Source organism: Malaclemys terrapin, chromosome 10, assembly GCF_027887155.1.
Source record: "Malaclemys terrapin pileata isolate rMalTer1 chromosome 10, rMalTer1.hap1, whole genome shotgun sequence".
Classification (NCBI taxonomy): Eukaryota; Metazoa; Chordata; order Testudines; family Emydidae; genus Malaclemys; species Malaclemys terrapin.
In genome coordinates, this window is record NC_071514.1 from 87355574 (window position 1) to 87375223 (window position 19650).

General features: G+C 45.6%; 1 protein-coding gene across 3 annotated transcripts; it reads left to right on the forward strand.

The window, feature by feature from the left end:
* The first annotated feature begins 141 nt into the window (after positions 1–141).
* KDM8 (lysine demethylase 8) lies at positions 142–19364 on the forward strand. 3 transcript variants are annotated; one of them, XM_054041662.1, is made up of 8 exons: positions 142–330; positions 829–1438; positions 3118–3284; positions 5109–5241; positions 6793–6834; positions 13091–13240; positions 17610–17702; positions 17798–19364. In XM_054041662.1, exons 2-8 carry the CDS (start codon positions 902–904, stop codon positions 17960–17962), a joined length of 1287 nt encoding a protein of 428 aa, XP_053897637.1. In that variant the 5' UTR covers positions 142–330; positions 829–901; the 3' UTR covers positions 17963–19364. The 3 variants fall into 3 exon arrangements, with proteins under 3 accessions (XP_053897637.1, XP_053897638.1, XP_053897639.1); XM_054041663.1 differs by having other exon boundaries at positions 142–267; XM_054041664.1 differs by having other exon boundaries at positions 310–330; positions 832–1438.
* Positions 19365–19650: the final 286 nt, after the last annotated feature.

The window sequence follows — 19650 nt, forward strand, 5'->3', positions numbered from 1 at the left end:
GGGCGGGCATTGGGCTCCTGCCAGGCCCCGCCCTCTTAGCGCCGCCCCATGGGCCCGCGCGCGGCCGGGGGGGAGGGGGGAGTGAGCCGGCGGGGGCGGGGCCGGGAAGCGGGAGGACGCAGGAGGCGGAGCCATGGTCGGGGCGCGCTCTCAGCCCGGGTGGGGGCGGCGCTGCGCAGGCCCAGTAGATGCGGAACTGGAGCGCCGGGTGGCGCGCGGGGCGCTGGCTGCAGGGATCCGGCAGGCGGCGCTGCTGAGAGGCGCGAGGTGGTTCCCTCCCCTCCCGGGCTGCGCGGAGCAGGGGCACTCGGAGGGAGGGGCGCTCTAGGGGTGAGGGGTGCCTGGGGCTCTCTCAGAGGAAGGGGTGTATGGGGCGAGGGGGTGCATGGGGGAGGGGGTGGCACTCTTAGAGGGAGGGGTGCATGGAGCAAACGGATATGCTTGGGGTGAGGGGGTGCATGGGGCTTTCTCAGAAGGAGGGGTGCATGGGGAGGGGTGCTCTAGGGGCAAGGGGGTGGCACTCTTAGAGGGAGGAGTGCATGGAGCAAACAGGGATGCTCGCGATGCACAGGGTGGGGCACTGAGGGAGGGGTGCACGAGGCGAGGAGGGGTGCTCTTGGGGTGAGGGGATGCACAGGGTGGGGCACTGAGGGAGGGGTGCATGGGGCGAGGGGGTGCATGGGGGTGGGGCACGCTCAGAGGGAGGGGTGCTCTGGGGGCGAAGGGGTGCATGGCGTGAGGTGCTCTCGGTCTGACACTGCGACTGCCTGGCTTCCACATTGGGCCCCTTTGGCTCTGCTCAAAAGTAACATTTGTGTTTGTTTACAGAAGGTGGTGGGGCAAGAGAACCAGCCCCTAATCCCAGCTGTCCAGTAGCAGTAGTCAGCCCCTAGGGTGCCTCATGTCCCAACCCAGCTCTCCTGAGGGCCTAGCCACAAGCTCCTGCCCCGCTGCAGATCAGGTCTCAGCAGGAAACACCCTGTGGGCCAACATCAGGGCATTGCTGCCCAACATTAAAGAAGACCTGAAATTGGACTTCAGCGAGAAAGTGGAGGAAAGTGTCATCTCACTGCTGCAGCAAGCTAGAGACCTTCTCTATGGAGCTGGAAGCCTCTGCTCTGGAAGCACAAGGGAAACCTGCTTACAAGTCAGTGAGATAATAATAGATTACTCTTGGGAAAAGCTTAATATTGGGACTTGGAGAGATGTGGACAAGGACTGGCGACGAGTCTATTCTTATGGCTGCCTTTTCAAAGCGCTGTGTATGTGCAGTGAGCAAGGCACCATAGCAGATACAATTCGGGTCTGTGACATGGGACTGCTGATGGGAGCATCCATATTGGATAACATCCTGGTTAGGATAATTAATGTCCTTCAGAAGCATCTGACGTATGGGAAACGGTCTGCTGAAGAAGACACAAAGGAGTCATGTAGAAAGGTAGCAGCTCTCAATGTTCTTGCCCACCACTGTATTACATACAGAGAGAATAGGAACTGGTGATTCCAGCAAATAACTAGATCCCAAAATCCAGGCTGGGTCAAGGAGCCACTGATCTTGGGGAGTAAATCATGTAACTCGGCCTCTCTCGTTTTTGAGTAAAAGCAGAGATCTCAGACAATGCAAATGAGATGAGCTTTACAGAGGCAGAAGATGATGCTTTTATGCAATCATTCCTCTTTTTTTGTTTACATGGAACTTTTCATCCTGTTTTCTCAGTTTATTTGCAGATCTAAAGATATTCTTTCCCATTTTTTATCTACTTCTTGCTTATATCATCCTCTGGTTTCCCAATTAATGGGAGGCCTCTATCACACTTTTGTGGTACCTTCCATTCAAGGATCTCAGTCAAAAGATCTTACAAACATGAATTAATTGATCCTTGCAGGCCCTATAAATGAGAATCATCACCATTCTGTGCCTCAGTTTCTCCGTCTGTAAAATGGAGATATGATGTGCCAGAGGTCACACAGTGGCAAAGACAGGAAAAGAGTGTCTCTAGGTTCCCAGTCCTGGGATTCACAAAATCACTCTTCCTGCAGACACAGAACTACTTTGATACACTGTAAGAGCTGCCACTTGCAGCAGCTGTCAGTGCAGCCTGGAGAATTTCTTGTATATTTTACTTTTTTTTTGGTGACCAGCTGAAATCTCTCTTCCTTTTCTGCTTCTGTTCCTATTCCATATCCTGCTTCTGGGGAAAGAACTGATGATTGCAGCCTCCATAAGTCAGTCCACCAGCTACTAATTGTGAGATTTTTGTGAGACACTGCAGGCTGTTCCATTGACATGCAATACAAATACTTAAATACTTAATTAATGGAGATATCCCATCTCCTAGAACTGGAAGGGACCTTGAAAGGTCATCAAGTCCAGCCCTCTGCCTTCACTAGCAGGACCAAGTACTGATTTTGCCCCAGATCCCCAAGTGGCCCCCTCAAGGATTGAACTCACAACTCTGGGTTTAGGCAGCGCAAGCAACACAAAAGGGAGGTCAGCTTCCCCACACACTCACCAATATGCCTGAGGGAGGCTGTAAATCTGGCTTCTCCATCCATATGCGCTTAGGACATAAGACCAGTTTACTTTAGACTCCTGGGTATTTTGGGAAGTCTTTGCAGGTTGGAGGAGTGCTGAGGATTTTATCCCCGTTCTGCTTAAGAACATAAGAATGGCCATATTGGGTCAGACCAAAGGTCCATCTAGCCCAGTATCCTGTCTTCTGACAGTGGCCAATGCCAGGTGCCCCAGAGGGAATGAACAGAACAGGGAATCATCAAGTGATCCATCCCCTGTCGCCCATTCCCAGCTTCTGGCAAACAGAGGGTTGGGACACCATCCCTGCCCAACCTGGCTAATAGCCATTGATGGCCCCATCCTCCATGAATTTATCTAGTTCTTTTTTGAACCCCGTTGTAGTCTTGGCCTTCACAACATCCTCTGGCAAGGAGTTCCACAGGTTGACTGTAGCTTTTTCCCTGTTTATGTTACATCCTCAGTTCAAGTGATTTCAGCATCTCCTTTGCTGGGAGAGACTCACACTGTTTTTAACATACATGTTTTCTGATGTAATAAAGGGCAGGTTACTTTGTTGTGCTAAAAAAATCCCTGTGTTTCAGAAAATCCGGAATGACCACACGACCGTTCCATCAATAAAGTCAAAAGAAGTTATTCCACGGGTCCACTGCCCTTCTCTAGAGCATTTCAGAGATAATTATTTGATTCCACAAAAGCCTGTCATCCTGGAGGGTATTGTTGACCACTGGCCATGTATGAAGAAATGGAGGTGAGGACAAGAGCTTAAAAACAGTTTAGTCTGTGGCCCTGATTAAGCACGTACGTTTTCCGCACCAGTTAACTCAAGCCCAGAATAACCTATGCCTCTGTATGGTATGAAATGCCAGCTCCAGTGATTCCTGCTAGGAGCATCATCTTGCTGCATAATTTGTTCTACTTCTGAAATATTTTTCATTGCTAATAGTACTTGGCTGTAACAGATCCAGTTCAGAAACTTGCATCCTGATAGATTCTGCCTTGCTAATGATAGAATAATAGAAATCAGATGTTGGAAGAGAGCTGGTTTGTCATCCATGCCATCTTTTCAGAGGCCAATGCAGGGAACTTCTTTTTGGTGCATTTTTTAGTGCTATACATCAGAGCTGGGCATGTATTGCCAAAGATTCTCGTGGTTATTTTTTTTAATTTGCCTCAGCCACGTCTCTTGTTTCTGCAAACATTCACACAATCAAAATTTACTGAGAAATATTTGATGAAAGTGAATTTAAAAGTTGCATGTACAAGAATGATTGGAAATGAAATTTTTCATTCACAAACACAAATATTAACACTGGAAGTGCTTTTAGGCTCAGCCTAATGATATCATGTGACTTACCTTAACATTCGAGTAAGCATTGCTAAAATTTCATTATTGTGTAGTGAATATTTGTAGCCAAAAGCCCATGATTAATCTATAGAGTAAAATAAATTTACAAAAAAACTCTCAAATGAATTTGAGGAAACCCTCACCTGCTTGCTGATATCCCACAAGCACAAATAGAAGCTACATTCATTGAATAAATGATGGTTCATTATTCACTCAGTACTCTTATAAACGCTTTTTCTCTTCTCAAAGATGTGTTCAAATAGGAAATTGGGGTTTTTTAACTGACGAAAAATTGTGGTATTAAGATGCATACAAACCTCACTGCTCATTACTTTGCTGCCTGCATCCTTGGTCTCTCTGGTTGACTGGCTTTTGAGAGCAGAGGCCTTCTCTGTATATTAGTCTTGTAAATTGCCTACCAGACTTCAGGTGCTGTGTAAATAGAAAATAATTAATAATAATATTCCAAGCAATGCAACTTCCACCTCTCCTCTTAGGGATACTCTTTCTGGCAAATGGGTGTCTCAGGAAGTGTTGTTTACATGCCATCAGGCATGAGCAGCGCATCCAATAAGCTGGGGACAGCTGTGTCCCCCCCCCCCCCCCAACAGCCCCGCATGGCCCCACCCACACTTATTGCCAAAGCCCCCTACTGCTTGCCCTTTTCCCCCTTGGCCCCAGACCAGACTGGCTGCTCCTCTTCAGTGCTGCTGGGGCCGCCCAGCACGGGGGTGGGGTGGCTGGAGGCAGTGGGGCTGCCCACCCTGTGGTTGGGGGAAGTGCGGGGGGAGCCGCATACCGCCCACCCTGTGCTCGGGGGGGCGCCTGCCCTACCCTTGTAGGAGTCTGTGCACCGCCCGCCCGCCCTGCGCTCGTGGGCAGGCAGGGGCTGTACGCTACCCGCCTGATGCTTGGGACGGGGGAGCTCTGGCGGGGGAAGGGGACCGGGGCCGCAGGGGAGAGCAGGGGTGGTAGGGGCTAGCCTCCCCCAGCCAACGGTTCACCCGCTGCCCATGCCATCAGGTAAATGCTCCACTGGAGTGCTCAGGATGTTTCCATAATCTTCTTAGTCAGGGCAAAGGACAAAGGCAGCTGCTCTGTGACACTAATGTTCTTAGTTCACAAAACCCTCTCAGAAAATGGATTTCCCATCTGACATCCAAGCCAGGCAAAATAATGAAAATGTTAAAGCTAAGATTGAAAATAATGGAACCTGCTTTCTTCCAGTCTGGATTATCTCCGTCAAATCGCTGGCTGCCGCACTGTCCCTGTGGAAGTGGGTTCCCGGTACACCGATGAGGAATGGTCTCAGACACTCATGATTGTCAATGACTTCATCGATCAGTATATCGTGAACAAGGTCTGTTACTTTCACATTGTTTTATCTCCTGACAAAGTCTGGTATTGGAATGGAGAATTCTGTCCTAGACACACTTGGCAAAGGATATTAGAACAGAGAGCTGCTTGCACAATACCCAAAACCAGAGGTCCCAAACTGTGGGGCGCGCCCGCTTGGGGGGCACAGAGGAACGTTTGGGGGCCCCGGCTGCCAGCCACATGCCCGGCCGAGGCCTCGCCCCTGCCCCCAGCTATGGCTCCAGCCTGGGCATCTTTACCTCTGTCTGCTACGGGGGAGGAAGAGGGTGGACAGGGGTCAGGAGGGGAGCAAGGTAAAAAGTTTGGGGACATCTGTCTTACACGAGTCATGGTGCCTGAAATATTTTTAGGAATTGGAAATCTCCAATTTGCACCATTGACTCGCTTTCTCCTTATCTAGATGTTAATGTGCAGCGACTGGAATTTTAGGAGTTTTTGTAGTCATTGAGCAGGTAACTTAAGACCACCCTCTTCTGGGATGCCCCATGTGGGAAGGATAGTTCAGTGGTTTGAGCATTGGCCTGCTAAACCCAGGGTTGTGAGTTCAGTCCTTGAGGGGGCCATTTAGGGAACTGGGGTAAAAAACTGTCTGGGGATTGGTCCTGCTTTGAGCAGGGGGTTGGACTAGATGATCTCCTGAGGTCCTTTCCAACCCTGATATTCTATGATTCTAGTTACATATATATTGATCTGTGTGTGACTATCAATGAACAATCTAAAACTTTGCCTGTTTAAAGGGTGAATCCCTGGCCATAGGGGGGATTTTACAGGCCTGCTGGTTTTGATCGTTGCACAGATTCCATCAGGAGACTCATCCCGTGACTGTTCTTTGTGCTCTTCACAGCATATTTGCTCCTCCACTTTCCCATGAGTCTTGTATGTGACTCACTGAAACTGAGAGGATGTTAGTGTGACTAGAAAACAAACTCATCCCTTGGTCATATTCACTGATATTACAGATAATATGGGTGTGGAGCTGTAGAGGCCTCATCCTGCTATTGCATAGATCCCTTCTCTGAAGCTTCTGTTACAGGTAGAACAAGGACTCTAGAAAAAATCTCACCATTTCTTCTCCTTTTTTGCCCTCCATCTCTGGAGCAGTCATTCTGTCCCAGATGGTACTATATCGGCCTGGCCTGACCCTGTCTAGTGAAGGCCAGGTGCCTCAGACCAAGCCCCATAATCACCAGTACTGTTCCTCTAATTGATTATGGTGCTTTGTGAGATCTCATAAGATCCAATTTCACTGCAACCTGTAACAAGGGATGTGAAGAAATGGGACATCAGATTAGATACTAAACATCCCTGCACTGTGGCACAAGCATCAGGTTCAGAAGTCTCCGAGCTGTCAGGACCACATATCTCCAGCAAGAGGAGCATTTACAGCCAAAATAGTCAGTTATTATTCAGTTGACTCTAGCATTTTGGAATAAATTATGCCAGTAATTGACTTTATTTATAAGTAACTTTCATAAATGTGAAGCCAGACCCTATAAATCATTATTCATTCTCTTTCTCTCTCCTGTAATTCCAGAATAGCATTGGATACCTTGCCCAGCATCAACTTTTTGATCAGGTAAATCTAAAAATGAATATTTTTTTCAGCTTGTTGTAGAGACAAGGGAATATCTTTCACTGGATCAACTTCTATTGGTGCAGGCTAGTCTACACTAAAAGCTACATCAACGCAGCTGCACCACTGTAGCATGTCTGGTGAAGACGCTCTATGCCAGAGGGAGAGACCTCTCCTGTCAGCATAATAAATCCACTTCCATGAGAGGCAATAGTTGTCCTGCCGACATAGCGCTGTCCACACCGGCGTTTAGGTCGGTGTAACTTACATCGCTCAGGGGGTGGCTTATTCACACCCCCTAGCACCGGCTTCAGCCCGCAGCTGGAGCCCCAAGACCCGCTACCCACCCCCTCCTCGGCCAGAGTTGTTGCGGGCTGACCAAAGCCCTTAGGCCTCCCCCCACCTGCCTGGAAGAGTCCCGGGCCAGCTGCAGCCGCGCTGCGCCTCCCCAGCCCAGACCCCAAGCCGCCCTGGGAAAAGTGTCTCTAAGTTCCAGAAGAAGATTTTGATATGCCCCGTGCAGGTTCCGGGGCGGCTGAGGAGGCGGTATTTGCTACTGAGCTTTCTGGGTTCATCAGTAACCCTGGAGTCCAGGGAGATTACTAATGAACCCAGGAAACTGAATAGCACATATCACCTGCTCAGCAGCCCCTGAACCTGCATGGGGCATATCAATCAAAAACTTCCCCCCAAAGCCCTGCAACCAGCCGTCTGGTGGCCGCAGTAGCACCATGGGAGGCAGAGACACCCTGTATACCTGTTGCCCAGGCCCTGAGTGACGTAAGTTATACTGAAGTAAGTGGTAGTGTAGACCTGGCCTTAGAGAGACAAGCTTTCAAGCCACACAGGGCTCTTTTTCAGGTCTGGAAAAGGAACTCCTGGTGTCAGAGAAAAATGCAAGGTGGGACAGATTGTTTAGCATAAGTAGTTAGCACATGCTGTAAAGCAGTGGTTCTCAACCAGGGGTCTAGGCCCCACTGGTTTCAGGAGGTCCGCCAGGCTGGCATTAGACTTCCTGGGGGCCCAGGGCAGAAAGCCAAAGCCCCACTTTCTGGGGTTGAAGCCGAAGCCTGAGCAACTTAGCTTCATTGGGCCCCCTGTAGTGTGGGACCCCAGGCAATTGCCCTGCTTGCTATCCCCTAACGCTGGCCCTGGCTTTTATATGCAGAAAAACAATTGTTGTGGCATAGACGGGCCATGGAATTTTTATAGCATGTTGGGGTGGGAGGGAGGCTTAGAAAGAAAAAGGTTGAGAACCCCTGCTGTAAGGGACCACTTACGGCAGAGTGGCTTGTTAACACTTCTGCAGTCATAGGATAAAAAGAGGGGGCTAGTGGGTTACAGATTGTTGTAATGAGCCATAAATCCAGTGTCTCTGTCAGTCCATGATTTTTGGTGTCTAGCAGAGTAATGAATTTAAGCTCCCAGGCTCATCTTTAGAAGGTGTCGTGTAGGTTTCCTTTGAGGCTGAGAACTGAGGTCAGAGATAGAATGACCCCTTTGTATGTTCACCCACAGGTGATAGGGTGGTTTTGTCTTTTATCATTTTCCTGTGAGTTCAGTCGAGAGCGCAGTGATTGTCTGGTTTATTGTTTTGGGGGCATTTACTGCCCTAAAGCATATGGGGGCGTGTGTAGGATCCATGGATCTTGAATGATATATTGGGAGGGGTCTTGATCATTGTAGCAATTGAGATATGTCTGCAGGTTTTGCATCTGTTGTTCTGGCAGGGTCTGGTGCTGCTTTGATTTGATGTGTCCTGCTCTGTTGTGAGCGTGCGTCTGATGATGAGCTTGGAGAGGTTGGGGGTGGAAGGAAAGATTTCTTTCAGGATGGGGTTCCCATCGAGTATGGGTTGTAGTTGTTTGATGATATCCAGAATGGGTTCCAGTGTGAGGTGGTAGGTGACAACTAGGGGTGTGCGCTCAGAGGGAGGGTTTATTTCTGTACTGAAGCAGGTTCTCTCAGGGTATCTGAGTGTCCCATTCCATGATGCGATCTACTTCTCTGATGGAGTGTCCTTGTTTGGTGAAGGTGGTTTTGAATGCGTTAAGGTATGTATCCCAGACATTCTCCTCAGAGCATGTTCTGTGGTATCTGAGTGCCTGGCTGTAGATAACAGATTTCTTGGTGTGTTTGGGGTGGTTACTGGATCTGTGAAGGTAGGTGCGGTGATCCAGTGGTTACTTGTATATGGTTATCTATAGGATTCCATTATTAAACGTAATCAGTGCCCAGGAAGTTGATGATAGTGTGGAAGTGTTCCAGAGAGAGTTTAATGTATGGGTGGTGGCTGTTAAAGTTGTGGTGGAAATCTATGAGGGAGTTTAAGTCATGTGTCCAGAGGATGAAAATATAATTGATGTATCTCAGGTATATCATTGGTTTTGTGGTGCATTTGTCCAGAAATTCTTCTTCAAGGTGGCCCATGAAGAGGTTGGCTTATTGGGGAGCCATCCTAATACCCAGGGCTGTTCCAACAGTAAGGACAAAGTGTTTGTTGTTGAATGTAAAATTGTTCTGGGTAAGGCTGAAATGGATTAATTTGGCAATGTGTTTGGGATGGACCTCTGAGTGCTGTCCATTGTCTTGTAAATGTTTGAGGCAGGCAGCAGTGCCGTCATTGTGAGGGATGTTGGCATATAAGGAAGTGACATCCATGATGACAGCCATCCAACACACAAAGAAGTGGAACAGGCCACCCAAATACCCTGAGAGAATCTGCTTCAATACAGAAATAAAACCCGCTCTGACTGCACACCTCTAGTTATTCCCACCACCTCACACTGGAACCCATATGGGGTATCATCAAACAACTACAACCCACACTCAATAGGGATCCCATCCTTTGCAGTGAATACTGTTGCAAAGAACTCATTTTGCTTCTCTGCAAGGGCCTTATCTTCCTGGAGTGCTCCTTTGGCACCTTGATCATCCAGTGGCCCCATTGATTGTTTGGCAGACTTCCTGCTTCTCATGTACTTACAAAAAATGTTTGCTGTTCTTGCATCTTTTGCTAGTTGCTCTTCAAATTCTTTTTTGGCATGCCTAATTATACTTCTGCACTTGATTTGCCAGAGTTTATGCTCCTTTCTATTTTCCTCAGTAGGATTTGACTTACTATTACTCTGCTATGTAGCCAGGGTGGCATTTTTTTGGTCCTCTTGATGGTGGAGTTTTTTTTGGGGGGAGGGAGAGGCGGCAGGGTTATATATTTAGTTTGAGCCTCTATTATGGTGTATTTTTGTGTGAATCCCCTCTTTGAAGTTAGTATGTTTCTTTGGGATTTCCTCCCTACAAGGATATTAAATTTGATTACATTATGGTCACTATTACCAAGTGGTTCAAGTATATTCACCTTTTGGACCAGACCCCGTGTTCCACTTAAGGCTAAATCAAGAATTGCCTCTCCCTTTCTGAGTTATAGGACTGGCTGTTCCAAGAATCAGTCATTAATGGCATCTAAAAAATTTATCCCTGCATCCCTTCCTGAGGTGACAATATAGGAATAGTTGAAATCCCCCATTATTATTGGGGTTTCTGTTTTTATAGCCTCTCTAATCTCCCTGGTGATTTCACAATCACCATCCTGGTCAGGTGGTCAGTAATATATTCCTACTGCTATTCTCTTACTATTCAAGCATGGAATTTCTACCCCTAGAGATTCTATGGTACAGTTTGATTCATTTAAGATTTTTAGTATATTTGACTTTACCTTCTTTCACATATAGTGCCACCCCCCTCCACTAGTGCGGCTTGCTCTGTCATTTCTGTATATTTTGTACCCTGGTACTATTGTATCCCATTGATTATCATTGTTCCACCAAGTTTCTGTGATGCCTCTTTGTCCTTTGACTGTTTTTCTTCAGATCTTACTGTACTTTTTATCAACTTCTATCCTATCCTCTTTGTTAGGATATAGAGTATCCCCTTTAATAAATCCTCCACTAAGGAAGGTCTCTGTCCAAACCATGTGGTCCTCTGCGCCCGTCGGCTTTCTCCCAGCACATGGGTCGTACTGAGGATCTCAGTTGCAGCCTGGACACTCTGTTAGTTGGAAGGAGACTCTGTATTCTCCATAATGTTTTAGGATTTCCCACCTGCACCGTAACTTGAAGGGATAGGGAGGGTCTGTAACTCAACCCTGGATCCATCCTGTTTAGTGTGGTGGTACCTTTTCAGTAGTGAGAAAATCCAGTCATTTTAATGCTTTGTGACCATGTCATGTTGCTTGTGTGTGTGAATATAACTTGAGCAGCACCTCTGCACCCAGGAAATAAAACTGTTGGAACTTTGGGCAGGGAACAGTCTTTACAAGCAATCAGTTCAGCTGCACCACAGTAGGCAACAGGCTTCATTTCATCATCTACTCCCTGTGTGTTCAGATAAACAGAACTGGTAGCAGTCTGTAGTAGTGGCACCTAGTGACTTCCCTGGTGCTACAGTCTCATTGACAGTGAGCTTTCTCTGCTCGTGGCGAGACTAGACAAGAGGGTTGGGGTGACTCTGGATTGTGTATTGATTTAAAGTAACCCAGGGATCACTTTCTGTTGCTGATCACATGTCCCTGATCATTGTCACCACTGCAGGACAGGTGAATCGGCTTCTGAAACTCCAGGGACTGTGGCCCCACTTCTAGGGGCTGCTGTCCCTACTCTCTACCCATCTTCAGAAAGTAAACTGTTCTTCTCTCTGCTTGTGCAGTTACTGCTGAACCTTCCTTCCAGTTTGCTAGAGGGAGATGTGTCTGGTGAGGGGTGTATACTGGGGTGACACAAGGGTCAGACTGAAGGATGGGGAGGAGGGGTTAATTTCATAGTTGCAGAGCAATCTGCTCCTCTGCCAAGACACATGCATTACCACCCTGCTGACTCATTCTTGTCATTCTCATTCCCGTTTCCTCCACCTCCTCTCTATTTGGGCTTCCTTCATCTTGTCATGTCTCCATTTACATTGTAAGCTCTCTGGCCAGGGACGCTGTCTGTATCTGTACAGTGCCCAGCAGCATGGTGTCTTGATACCGCAGGCAGCCTTTGCATGCTATCACAATACAAATAACTAGTGAGCAGGTCTCAGCCCACGAGTAAAGACACTTCTAACAATTATGCGAAAGGAGGACGTGGGAACAGGGGAAGAAGGAAAAATAATTAAATTATAACAATAAAAAAAAAATCCTAACTGCCCCAGGGGAAGTAGGAAGAAAAACTAAACCTTTGGTGTTTCTTTGACAAGAACTGTCTGAGGTGTTCAGATACTGTAATGATGGGAAGGGTATGAAACCCTGGGCAGACTGAGGAAGAGGAGAATGGGCAAGTGTGTATTGTGATTGGGAGAAAGGGAGGGGGAAAGGCAGGACATTTTTTTAAAAGAGTAGATTAAATATGTTAATTTTATTTCAGAGTTCTATTAAGATGCAAAAGATTTTAATAAAGAACTTGAGCAGCATGCTCGTAACATAGTCAATTCACTAATAAAACAATATTTTCATTAGTGTTTCTTACTGTGTTTTGAGTTTAACTGTTAAAGAAGAAAATTTCTCTGCAGAATTAAAAACATTCCCATAGATTTTGGCTTTACATTACAGTAGTTTGGGGACCTTTCCTACAGATCTTCAGTAGTCCTTCTCTTCTGCTGAACCTGTTGAACAATCCAACCTTTGTGGTTTATTGAATCAGCTGGTTTATAATTTTGGAACTGTGATTTACATGGGCTGTCTCACTTCTCTCCATTGTACTGATCTACGTGACGTTGTTCGCACTTTGAGATAGGGCCTGGTCTTCTATTCTGGACATGCCATCCATATTGACGCTGCTCTGCACATCAGCACACGCATGCTCTCATTGTGTACTTTTACATAAGAACTTAAGAACAGTCACACTGGGTCAGACCTAAGGTCCATCTAGCCCAGTATCCTGTCTTCCAATAGTGGCCAATGCCAGATGCCCCAGAGGAAATTAATAGAACTGGCAATCATCGAGTGATCCATCCACTGCCGTCCAGTACCAGCTCCTGGCAAACAGAGGTTAGGTAGGAACACCATCCCTGCCCATCTTGGCTAATAGCCATTGATGGACTTATCCTCCATGAACTTACCTAGTTCTTTTTTTAACTCTGTTATATTCTGGGCCTTCACAACATCCTCTGGCAATGAGCTCCACAGGTTGGCTGTGCATTGTGTGAAGAAATACTTCCTTTTGTTTGTTTTAAACTTGCTGCCTATTAATTTCATTTCTGTATTGTTGTTGGTTATTGGGAGTAGATCCCAGAACTGAAGCAGGATATTTGCATCCCTGATTACTGCAGCCTGGGGGAAGGGGAAGAAGATAACATCACCATTAATGCTTGGTTTGGCCCAGAGGGAACCATCTCACCTCTTCATCAAGATCCACAGCAAAATTTCTTAGTCCAGGTCTGTACTCTGTGTTTTGTAATGACTGCATAACCCGAGTGTAACTTTAACAATACAGCTAGAACGTACCTAAGTATTAGAGACGAGGGTAGCTAAAGGTTTGATTGATAAGAGTGGCATGTATGAATAGTTTACTATGTCTCTGTTGTGTTTACCACCTTTGCATCTCAGCATCTGACAGATGTTAACAGATTTATGCTGTCAATGCCCGGTGAGGTAGGGAAGTTTTATTTATCTCCCATTTTACAGGTGAGGAACCCAGGCACAGAAAGGAGAAGTGAGTTTCCCAAGGTCACACCTGGAGTCCATGGCAGAGCTGGGAAGAACCCATTTCTCCAGATTCCCTGCATGGGGCATTATCCATAAAACCTTCCTTTTCCTCTCTAGGATGCAGCAGAGTTTTGTGTGAATTTATACCACAAGGGCAAATAACACCATCAGCCCTGATTATCTTATGAAATAGCTCTTTGTATTCCATGAAAATTCAGAGTTTAAAACATGTTCTCACCCTAGCCAAATTAGTGCTATTCTCAGATGAAAGAAAGATTATTGCTGGTAGGTTTATTAATGTTTACATTACAGAAGCACCCAGAGGCTCCGATCAGGATTGGGGCTACTTTGTACTAGCGCAGCACAAACACATGAAGATTGCCTGCCCAGAGTTTACAATTTAAGATGTTCAACTGTGAGTTTGTTTACAGGCTGGAGACCTCAGAGTTGCTCTTTTCTCCCCTTCAGACTCTTAACAGACACATCAGCCAATGCACTAAGACAAATACAGCTATTGCATTCTTTCACATTGCTTTCAGCTGAGCCGTATAACTGAGGCCCTGGCTATTTGTGCCTGTTAATGAGAAGGGGTGTTAGACCTATTTACCTAAGTACACTACATTTCAATTAGAGATTGTATTCTTTATCACTTACTTTTCTAAAAATGGCTGTTTAGAATTTCCATGCAGTTAAACAGCTGCCATGTTCCACCCAGCAGTGACTGCATTTTGATAGGAAGAATTCCCTAATGTATACAGATTGCAAAGGATACTGGGATCTTTCTGGAGGAAAGGCCTTGCATAGGGTAGTATTATGAGGGAAAATCTGGATGCCGTGTCATGCTCCAACCAGCCTTGTGACAGTTGTGCCTTGAGAAGAGGAGATTCTCAGTCAGTGAATGGGGAGTGGAGTATTGTGAGCAGCAGGGGACCTCATAGCCCAAGTTTTCCCAGTGTTGCCTAAGGCCTGGCTATGAATTTCCAGATCGCCTCAGGGCATCGTAAACAGGCAAAATCAATATGAAAGAAATTCAGTGTCAAGTCTCTTCCAGATACAGTGACTTAGCAGAAACTTCAGCAGTATCAAACCTTTCTTGGAGACCACCATACTTACAGTTGATGAGGATAATGAAAATTTCTGGAAGTGATTAAAGGCTGCCACTCTTTTGACATGTGCTGAGTCCATTGACTATGTCACCTGCCATCACCAAGATTGGTTTGATGAGAATGATGCTGAAATTCAGGACCCGCTCAACCAGAAAAGAAAAGCTCATTGCATATGGCAAAACGACGTATCACATCAAAAGAAGAAAGTCATACAAGCAACTCAAGGCTGAAGCCCAAAGGAAAATCCGTGACATCAAAAACAAGTGGTGGTGAGAAAAGGCCAAGAAGATTGAGCTTTCCACTCATAAACATGACATGAGGAGCTTTTTTCAGGCAATAGGGGCCATTTACGGTCCATGCCCCCATACTCCTATACCACTCTGAGCCCAAGATGGGTCAATGTATTTTAAAAACAGCTAAGCCATCAAAGCCAGATGGAAGGAGCATTTTGAGTCACTCCTGAATCATGAATCAACTGTTTGATGCCACTATGAATCCATACCTCAAGACATGAAAGAGAATCTCTTGCTGATCCCACCCCCCCATCCTCAGAGAAGTACCACGAGCCCACATGCAAACCAAGAACAACAAGGCAACAGGACCAGATAGCATACCAGCTGAAGTCTACAAGTTTGGAGGTGAGGAACTGGTAAAGAAGGTCCACAAACTTTTTATTCAAATCTGGTATAATGAGAAGATTCCGGAAGACTTGAGAAATGCCAACATTGTTACAATCTTTAAGAAAAGAGATAAGTTGGAGGGTGAAAATTATGGAGGCATTGCCTTGCTATCTACAGCAGGGGAAATTCTCGCCTGTATCCTCTTAAACCAATTACTTCCCTTTGCTGAAGAAATATTGCCAGAATCTCAGTGTGGTTTCAGACCATCTCACAGGACAACCAACATGATCTTCGTTGCCTGCCAAATCCAGGAAAAGTCTCAGGAGTAAAATCAGGACCTGTACATGGCCTTCAACTCCATCAGTCACAAAGTCATGTGGAAGGTGCTGGCCAGATTTGGCTGCCCTCCCAACATTTTTACGGTCCTAAGACGACTTCATGATCAGATGACTACCACCGTTTTCTATAATGGCCTGGAGACGGACCCTTTTGTCATCAAAACTGGTAAACAAGGATGTGTTATTGCACCAACCCTATTCTCCATCTATTTAGCAGTCATTTTGGTCCTCATTAAAGACCGCCTCCCTAATGGAGTTGACATTCAATACAGAATGGATGGGCAGCTGTTTAATCTTCAAAGTTTAAAGTCCTCCGGGCATCCATTAGTGATCTTCAGTATGCTGATGACTGTGCCATCCTTGCACGCACTGGGTGACTTTCAATCCACACTGCATTTTTTTTGCACAAGCTTACCAAAGCCTAGGACTCTCACTTAATATCAAGAAGACTAAAGTGCTCCATCAGCCTGCCTCAGGCCTTGTACGTGACCCACCACAAATCACCTTTGAGGGACAGACTTTGGAGACAGTCGAGCACTTCTGCTACCTCGGTAGTGAACTCTCTCAAAATACAAAAATCGATAGTGAGATCCTGCACAGGATCCGGGGCACAAGTGCTTTCTTTGGGAAAGTGCTCCAACGTCTTTTCATGGACCGTTACCTACGGAAGGACACCAAGATCCAGGTCTATAAGACAATTGTTATTCCTATACTCCTTTATGGATGCGAAAGCTAGATATCCTATCAACAGCACCTCAAGAGTCTGGAGAGGTGCCATCAGCAATGGCTCTGGAAGATCTTTCGCATCAAGTGGGAAGATCACTGCACTAATGCCAGCATCCTCACTGAAGCCAATGTTACCGGCATTGAAGCAATGATCCTCATGCACTAACTCCGCTGGGCTGGACGTTGTGTGTGGATGCCAGACTCTTGCCTCCCAAAACAAGCCCTCTACTCTCAGCTCACCCATGGTCAGAGATCCTGTGGTGGTGAAGGAAACGCTACGAAGAAAACTAATTGACATAACAAGCTGGGAGGAGCAAGCCACCAACCAACCTCAATGGCGCCACGTCGAGGAGAAGTGTCTTGCCCTCTAAGCTGAGAAGAGAGAGAGAAGGAATTAAAAAGAAAAAACCTTTTTCCCAGTAGGCAGCTGATCCACCAGAAAATATCTGTACCTACTGCAGGCAGATCCGTGGTTCCCAGATCGGACTCTTGAGTCATCTCAGGATCCATATGTAAATCTGTGGTAGCGATCATCCTCAAATCGAGGGATCGCTAGTGATGGAGGCATTATTCTATTGCTAACAGAGCACAAGCACCTGTGAAGTTTCATAGCCTAGCAACTTTAATTTAGTCTGCCAGTTAATTTTTAGCATCACCTGCCTGCAACTCAGAGAAGTGCACGTCAATCAGTCCAGCTGCCTTTCTAATTCTACTCTCCCAATTGCACATCACAATGTAGAGAACAAATGGTAATGGAAAAATTAGACCTTGTAGAGTATGAGCACGCTCAAGATCAGCTGGCTGCTACCTGGAAATATCACCTTTACTCTCTTGAATGTAGCACTGCTCAGCTCAGCAGGCACGGCTAACTCAATACCTTTTTTTATTCACCATCCTTTCCACATTGTTTCCTTCTAGCTATGTATGGCCCCAGCAGCACTGTGGAGACTGGGTGCCATATAATGAAAAATGAATTTCAAGAGGAAGAGCTGCCTTCCTTTCCTTAAAAGCATCTCCCCAGTATTTGGACGTCTTACCTGTTCCATGAAGCCAGGTACATAGGTTACAACCCAATCTGATCTGATTTCATTCTTCATTATAGAGTACCTGTTCCTCAGTAGCAAAAATCATGACTTTACCTGTTTTGCCCAGGAGCTGGCAATCCGCTGTATTCTACTGTTAAGTGCTTGTCATGATACAGAGGTATAGAGCATTAGACTGATCACTAATTAACTGAACTCAAACCCTAGTTCAGCAGGTAATGTGCAGATTAATGACAGATGGGAAATTTATATCCTTCCACCTGCAGGTAATTGGAAGAAAATACATCCGTCTGTACTCTCCACAGGAATCAGAAAACTTATATCAACATGAAACCCAAATTCTTCACAACACCAGCCAGGTAAATAGCTGCCTGAAATCTAAAAATTGATCATTTAATTTTAAATAACCAAACCATCTTTGGACCTGAAAACAAATCGTGTGTTTGCTTTATAGGTGGATGTGGAGGAGCCTGATTTAGTTAAGTTCCCCAAGTTTGAACGGGCTGCATTCCAAGCTTGTATTCTGACACCAGGACAGGTTCTGTTTATTCCAGTTAAATACTGGCATTATGTACGATCTCTCGATGTCAGCTTCTCTGTCAGTTTCTGGTGGTTATAAACCATTATTTGGTGTGGATAAATCTCTGTTGTGCCATTTAAGGTAATATAAAAAATGCAGCATGCTGTACTCTTAGTGAAAGAATTTTCAGACCTTCAACAGAGGAAAGTTTTTTTCGTAACATGAGAACGTTCTCATTATTTTCTGCTTAAAGTGCAGAGCTGGGTTAAGAAATTCAGTTCTTTCTGCCTCCCGACATAGCGAGAAATCTAAACAAAGAATCAGAAATGAGGTAGCTGCAGCAGCCACTGTTTTGTGAATGTTTCAGATACAAATTCCTAATAAAGAGCATCTGTCAAATGATCAGCTCAAGTATACATACCCAAAACAAGACTATATATGGGCATTATCAAGACACTTGGCCCTAAATGGTGTGATTGTCAAAGTGGAGCTGAAGGGAGCATGTGATCCATCTGAATTTAATAATAGTTGCATAGCCATGACTTCCATTATGGGAGATAACATTTATACAAAATCTCAGATAATAAAAGGGAGCCAAGCCAGCAGTAAAGTCTATTGCTAATGAGGGTTGAAAGAGCAGTACACTGGATTATTATATAATTCAGTTATAGAGCTCAGCTGTAGTACTTGTGTTGTGCCCTTTGCAGGGAGATGGACTGTCTTCCTTTCATTCTCACCAGCAGTTAATTCATTACCATCCTCGCTGTTGCAGCTGGCAGGGTCTGGTGCCTCTCTCCCTTCCAAGCCATTGTAAGGAAACACAGACTATTCTAAAATGATTTTTAAAAATAGCTGCTGGAGAAATACATTAATATATAAAACATGGGCACTACAGTGACTTCTTGTCTGCTGATCTAACAAAAAGCCCATTTGCTCACAGGGGAAATATGAAATGAAGATTTCATTTTCTTGATTAAAGCTCTGATATTACTAATCATTGCAAATGCAGAGTTCTCGCTCACTGTTATGCAAACCCCAAGTGCGTGTTTGCTTAGAATGAAGCCTCAACATGCAGTGAGACAGTGAAGGAATCAGCATGTGGTGTTTGGAGACTGCTCCTTCAGCTGGTGCTCATTCCCATTAGGCTCCTCTCTCCCACACTCAACCATTTTCTGGGGTATTATGTAAAAACAATTATAACAGAAGGAACTGTGAAAGAGATGCTCAACTTCTACTCTCCGGCATTCTGGGCTGAAAAGACTACCCACCTGCTTCTGTGCCTGCGAAACTGTGAGACTAAATGTGCTTTGAGATCCAAGAAATGAAGGTGCAGCAGAAGTGCTAACTTAGCATTATTTATTATAACCAACTTACCACGAAATCATGATATTAAAAGGAGGCTTAATAGATGCTCTTAAATCTTGGGAAACCCTGAGATGTGCTTCTGGCACCACCTCTCTGTCAAATTTGCAGCAATAAAGAATGAATGTGTGTGTGAATACTCTATGTTTAAAAGCATCCTTTCAGAGAAGGGCTGGACCTAGGTGGGGATGAGATATTTAATACTGAGCCCTGTCAGAGGCACCTTCACTGAATTCAACCAGGATGACAGAATGGTTGACAAACCTCATTGATTTTATGGATTTTATAACAGTTTTAAAATGGGAGTCGAAATAGGTCTTGTCTCTTTTAAAAAGTTTTATTTTTGGAGGATTTGCACAAACTCCCCAGCACTGAGCTCTCCTGTCCCAGTTGCACGTTCAGACCAGTGCAGATGGATCCCTGCA

Excerpts from the sequence above, each read along its gene's own strand:
- KDM8 (XM_054041662.1), top strand. The coding sequence starts at position 902 with ATGTCCCAACCCAGCTCTCCTGAGGGCCTAGCCACAAGCTCCTGCCCC. Across the intron at positions 13,241-17,609 it reads AGCAAAATTTCTTAGTCCAG|GTAATTGGAAGAAAATACAT; the intron begins GTCTGTACTCTG and ends TTCCACCTGCAG. Across the intron at positions 17,703-17,797 it reads TTCTTCACAACACCAGCCAG|GTGGATGTGGAGGAGCCTGA; the intron begins GTAAATAGCTGC and ends TTTGCTTTATAG.